A 6,608-nucleotide genomic window follows, 5' to 3' on the forward strand; every position below is an offset into this window, starting at 1 on the left:
GTCCAATTGCCTGTTTGAAAACAGCGCCGGGTCGTAAGTTCAACCGCCGTGCAATAGATGGCATTGGCTGTTCAGCATCACCCTGTATCCCTAGCGGCATTGTTGTTGTTTTCCTCTGCTGCCTCACGGTATTATTTGTGGTTTTGACGAATGTTATTGACCTCAACATGTCTCACAAGCGTAAGAGTGATGCCATTGGTGATGGTGGTAGTAAAAAGCGTCGCATTATTACGTTGAAAAGTAAGGTGGACATTTTAAAGCGTTGTGAAAGAGGTGAGAAAATGATAAGCATAACAAATGCTCTTGGGATGAATCGTTTGACTGTTGGGACAATTTTGAAGGACAAAGAGCGCATTATATAACAAGTGAAAGGTTCTGTGCCAATGCATTCCACGATCATTAGTAAGAAAAGAGGCTCAGTGATCGCAGAGATGGAAAAACTTTTGAGTGTGGCTGGAAGACCAACATCAGCACCGCATGCCTATAAGCCTTAACTTAATTCAGCGGAAGGCCATGAGTCTCTTTGAAAACGTAAAGGCTTAACATGGTGAGAGTGTTTATTTACTATTACGTACTATACTGTACATGCTATTCATACATTAAAATACTGTTTAAGGCTGGAAAGAAATTCTGTCGAGTATTATTGTTGTATACGGTAGCTTTCTGTACAACCTTTTTTACAATGCTGTATACTGTACAGTATTGACAAGAGTAATGTTGGACTTACGAACAAATGGACTCAAGAACAGACCTCAGGAACCTAACCAGTTCGTAAGTAGGGGAACCCCTTTACCCGGAAAATTACGGGGTTGGGAAGTTTTTCTGTGTTTCAGAGATGAAAATCAGACGCATTTTCTTGAAATTTAGAGAAATTTTTTCCATTACCCGTAAAATTCCGGGGATGGGGGATATTTTTCCAGGTTAGAGAGATGATGTAATGGGCAATTTCTGGAACTTCCGAGAACATTTTTCTGTTACCTGGAAAATTCCGGGGATGAGGGATTTTTTTCCGGCTTTGAGAGTCATCTCGTTGCTTGTAAATCTCTCGTGTGTGTATATGTATACAGTAGTCCCACGGTTAACGAATTAGCTCTCATAAGTCTTTTCAGTTCGATTAACGAACAAAACTTTCATTAACGAAATCCTTACGACAAACACGTTTTGTTGTGCGCATCAGCTGATTGGCTAGTCCGCCAATACAGTAATTGGTTCTGTTTACAATCGTTCCCAGTGAAGTAAATATCAAGAAAGTTGGTCTCTTGATTATTTCTGCATTTTTTTATATTAAATTTATTGGTCATTCTGAAATTTCGTTAACATATTGATAATATAGACAGTACAGGGAACAGTTTTTGTGCGCCCATCAGCTGATTGAATCACCTAACAACCCTCCTCAGTTTAACTTTGTTTACAGTGGAGTGAACTTAGATTTTGTTGGTCTCGAATATTTTTTTTATTTTTCCATAAAAATTTTTGGTCATTCTGAAATTTAGTTAACATATTGATAATATAGACAGTACAGGGAACAGTTTTTGTACACCCATCAGCTGATTGAATCACCCATATATATATATATATATATATATATATATATATATATATATATATATATATATATATATATATATATATATATATATATATATATATATATATATATATATATATATATATATATATATATATATATATATATATATATTTCATAAATGGTAGGGGAGGGGGGAAGTGTGCATGGAAAGTGACAGTAAAAGGCTGAACTATTAAGTAAAAAATACTTCATACACATACTTCATCCTATCATTCATCAACTTCAGTTACTGTCCATGTGTACACCTTGAAATAATAAAGAATTTACAGCAACACTTAGAATAATTGAAGAATAGTTCTTTGTGCTGCTTGGATGAGCTCATTGGTAAAGTTGTTGCCACAGTTGTGTTGAGAAATAGGAAGGCTGTGGAAAGGATGAGAGTCACCCCAACAAGTATGTTCAGATAAGAAAGTAGAATGGTGAAAGTAGAAGATTTAATAAAATATTAAGGAGGGTAACGGTAGAAGAATGGAAAATGCCGATTTGCAATATTTGGAAGGATAATTCAAATTCAGAACATGTATACAGTGCTGTACTGTGATTTCCATAGGGTGACAAAAACATACAGTAACTTGGTTTCCCAACCAACAAAATGGCTGTGTGCTTTTGACTTACTGATTTTTTTACATAAAAGTGGTGTCTTGTCCTCTCTGTGCATATAGATGTATGAAAAACTACAAACTCAAATAATTTAGTTGTGATACAGCAAGTACAGTAGTGTTTTGGGCTACGAATGTGACAATACGGTATAAAGGGCACCCACCACTTCTTCCATTGTAGTGCTTCTGTTGTCTAATTAAATATAATGTTATGCTTTATTTGTAATAGATGTGTAAGTGGTACATGGTTTGTCATTCTATATACAGTATTATCAGACATTTGTTATTTACGTATAGAAATTAATTCTTTTTTTCAAATAGGGAATTGAGGGCTATCAGCATCTCCTTAATTTTGTTTTGTGTACAGTATCTCAAAGTCAAAATAAGCTTAGGGAATATTGAATTATAGCATGCTGTTTATAGATGTGTACTCTACAAAAGGAAAGCTTATAAATGAAATTAATATACCCCTGGGAATGTATCAGAATATATTTATTGTGTTTTAGTAAAAATGATTTTTGTCTTAAGTAAAAGCTAGTGTATCAGTATTTTAAGGGAGAAGAATTATCAGGTGCATGATATTTATCAGCAGTGAGGTTGGTGCATGGAAGAATGATGAATATCAAAATACATGTGGAAGATTTTGTAGGGCTAGACCATCAGTGTCCTTTTCCTACCATGAGTGTAAAGTGGAATGCAGGTCTTATAGGGGTTTGTGTACATATCAGGTAGTTAATATGCTCATGTCATATTTTTTCACCCTCTTAAACAGGCTGTGGCGCTGAGCATTATGCCACTGTGTATTCTTCTCCTGGGCTTCATCACAGCTTTCTACGACACCATCTCTGCCATTACCGGCACTACTGAGTTCCAGCCGCCAACGTAGATGCACTTACAAATTTAACTTGGAATTTTTTAATTTTAAAATGCCATACATTTGACCACATACTTAGTTTATCAAGGTAAACAATTTGAATGGTATTTTTCCCTGTTCTCATGCCTCAGTTTTTATGTTTTAATCATAAATTCTTGTACCTCATTTACCCATTATGATGCCATAAAATTCACCTTCACTTAGTTATTAATAATTAGAGTTGTTTAGGACATTATTATTCACCTCCAGTTGTCAAACTGCATCAGTTTTATGGACACTAGCTGTACTGACTCCAGCTGTTATACTATTTTCTTTGTATATTGAACTAAACCATTATGTGGAGAGATGGTTCAGTATTCTGCTGAAGGCAATATATTGCTGGATCTGCTTCCTCAGGGAACTGAGTGTATGAAAAGAGGTTTGTGATGTGTGTATCTGTGAATTGTTTTTCTTAAACTATTGTAACTATTAGAATAATCAAAGGAGGGATTACCAATAATGCAGACTTTACACAGGGAATTCAAGTGCAACAACTTGGTCATAACTTTAATGACAAAAAGTTCCCAAGTACTGTGTTTTACATTGGTGTCATGAATATTTCAAGATGCAATGGTAATGTTTGCTCACCAAATATGATGCTAGCATGATTGTGAAGTTGAAACAACTCAGATTGTAATAGTTGTTTAGAGTGATAATTGGTTGAGATTCTTGATGTATTGCACAAATGATGTAGAACCTGTGATTATTTCTTATTCGTTTTCTCTGGTGTTATTATATAATATCAGAGATTGCAGTATGTACACAAAGATGAGATGTTGGTTGTATAAGTCAGCGAACTAGTTAACCTTGTTTTAATTGTGAAGACATTGCTATCTTGTATATTTTTATTTTTTGATGGAATATATCCTTCGAGTTATGGGGTATATTTCTCTTCAATGATAATCAACCTTATGGCTACAGCTGTGCATATTATTAATTTTGAGTCTTATCATCATATACAATGAAAGCAATAGTTTATACTCGATGTATTCTTGAATACAGTAGTACTGAATACAGAAAGTGTAATAGAGTGATGAAAATGAGGAAGTACAGTAATTGTTTTCTCCTTTATCTGTAGTAGAGAAATCTTAATTTATAGTAAAACCTAATATTACATGGCATGGTAATGAAGATTTTGCAAGACCAGACTTTGCCTGCCATCAGTCTGGTTCATGAAAATGATTGTGAAAAAAATTTCATAATAAAGAAAATCAGATTGATTTACTGGTACAACAGATAAAACTCAAGATATTAGTATTTTTATAATAAAGTATAATGGATTTTATTAATATATATTTTGACTGACATAAAAAAAATCAAAACTCTTGTAAGCCATAGGCAGATAACCTGATGAAATCACAAGCCAGGTTTGTCCTCCCTTAGGTATGATCTTGTAAGTGCTATGGATGGGCAGAAATTGAACTTTTTGAAAAAGAAATTAATTACCAGATATTGCATACTTTGCAAGACTTAGTTGGCAATCACCTTGTCATTGTCGACCAGTCTTGTCACTTTAACCAGTTGTATGCTAAATTATGTGCAATAATACTGCCATTGTGGAACACTAATGAATTCTTGATTATTTTCATTATGTTGAACTTGTGAAAGGATTCAGTGCCTGCTTATTTAGCCAATAAGTAAAGGTTTTAAATTTTTATTTGTAACTACAGCTTTCATCAAAGAATATTTCTTAAGAATATTCCTTTATGGTATTTCTAAATTATATACATATTTTTTACACATATAATGTGAGAGGTGTAGCCAATATGTTGCCGTACCTGTTTTTTGTCTGTGATAAAAGAGTGGTTATCATTATTATTGTAACTGTCTATGTATTCTTTTTCTCAGATTTAGCATTATTAATACTGTAAATCATATTATTATTTTCATTAGCATATTGGTTACACCATTGCCTCATGAGTGATATCCAATGAAATTTTGGTATTGATTCACGTTGGACATTTAGAAAACGGGGTACTCAGATTTCTTCCAAAAGATTGAGTGTTTGAAACGTAGCACAGACGCTTCTCAGTTGTGATGTGCCTCATGCTTGAAAGTCTACATAGTGTCATTAGTAGCAACTTCCTTAGCAACCCATGGAAACTGTGAAGAAAGTCTTATGTCAGTGCTATGTCAAGCTCAAAATTGTGTCTGTAAAGGGAGAAGTGAATTGTATATACAGAAGCTGCCAAATTCCCTGACACGCCCGGCTTGACAGAACCCGACAAAGGCATCCTAGTCACCTGTCTGGTATTCCAGCCGACCTCACCCGACCTCTCACGAAAGTCATGTACAGAAAACTGCAGTCGGAAACCTCATGTAAATAGAACGATGTATGGTCACCAAGACTGTGTATAAAGACGAAGTTATATACTGCCATTATTCAGTAGTATATATTTGAAACTTACTCGTAGATATTTATGCTTGTTTGATACAAGACCATGTTACTATTGTAGTTCTTGTTATTTTAATTTTGAAAAAAAAGGATGTTACTTGATGATGAGCTTCAGGCATAATACATGAACCTATTTCCTATGAGTTTTATCCATGCTTTTGTACTTCAGTCTGAGAGGGAAAGTTTCTATGGTAGAAGATGTTCTTATATCTAATTATTATTATATGAGTCACAAGATATATGTCCCATCTAGCACTTTTTGTAGGTGTCATGTATACTATAATCCAGTTTTTTATGAATCACATGTACAAACAAAGCCAAGCACACAGAGGCTGCCATAAGCTGGTCAAGTTCATGAAAGAGTGGAGTTTGCGGGCAGAAATTATTTTAAAATTATAAATGGTCTCATTGGGGCTATTATCTAGCCATCATTGCCCCACTATTTTACTGAATACATTTTGTACTTGTATGAGTCGATGAAGAATGTTGCTGCAAGTCGAGTCAGAAACACGATGAGTACTCTGCTCTTTATGAATGGTACCAGTCTTGGGCCTCTGGTCAGGCACCAATGCTCATACTGTGCTGCGCTTAGGATGTCAGTCAAGAAACAGAACATATAAACAGTGACATGTTCTCAAGCTTCCAAATATAAATATTCAGCATCTGCAAGTTTTTTTTATTTGCCCTTCACTTATGTAAAGCCACAACTTAACACTTTTGCACAAGTATCCACTCCTAAGGTGCATGGGACATTTGAGTCTGAGTAACTGTTGCTGTGCAACTTACCTTTTCAAATTTTCAGTTTATACAGGAGAGTCGTGCAATTATGCATACAGTAAAATCTTGTATTTTGCTAGTAATGTAGACTGGAAAAATTGCGCCAAATTCAAATTCGCCAAATGCAAATACATAAACTAATGGGAAAATAACAATATGGACTGGCCACTCTACAACCTCTAATTTTCCCATTTATAACCTCCAAATGATATAAATTCTGCCTTTATTGACCTGATTGTGCTTTCCTGAAACTAGTTTTTAGGCCTTCCTTAAGTAACTTAATCACACACTGCTTATCCTGCATCAAGTACTTGGCAAACTTAACTCCCTGAT

General features: G+C 34.6%; 1 protein-coding gene across 4 annotated transcripts in view; it reads left to right on the forward strand.

Annotated features, from left to right (window-relative positions):
* LOC121870211 (sarcolemmal membrane-associated protein-like) overlaps positions 1 to 6,164 on the forward strand; it is a 130,836-nt gene extending 124,672 nt beyond the window's left edge. For 3 of the 4 annotated variants that reach the window (XM_042371984.1, XM_042371986.1, XM_042371987.1), the window contains one exon: positions 2,963 to 6,164. In XM_042371984.1, coding sequence (XP_042227918.1) covers positions 2,963 to 3,076 — 114 coding nt within the window. In that variant the 3' untranslated portion in view covers positions 3,077 to 6,164. The remainder of the gene's footprint in view (positions 1 to 2,962) is intronic. The other variant, XR_006089677.1, reaches the window with a different exon arrangement.
* Positions 6,165 to 6,608: the final 444 nt, after the last annotated feature.

The sequence above is a fragment of the Homarus americanus genome, unplaced genomic scaffold (genome assembly GCF_018991925.1).
Source record: "Homarus americanus isolate GMGI-L3 unplaced genomic scaffold, GMGI_Hamer_2.0 scaffold38238, whole genome shotgun sequence".
In the NCBI taxonomy this organism is placed as follows: domain Eukaryota; kingdom Metazoa; phylum Arthropoda; class Malacostraca; order Decapoda; family Nephropidae; genus Homarus; species Homarus americanus.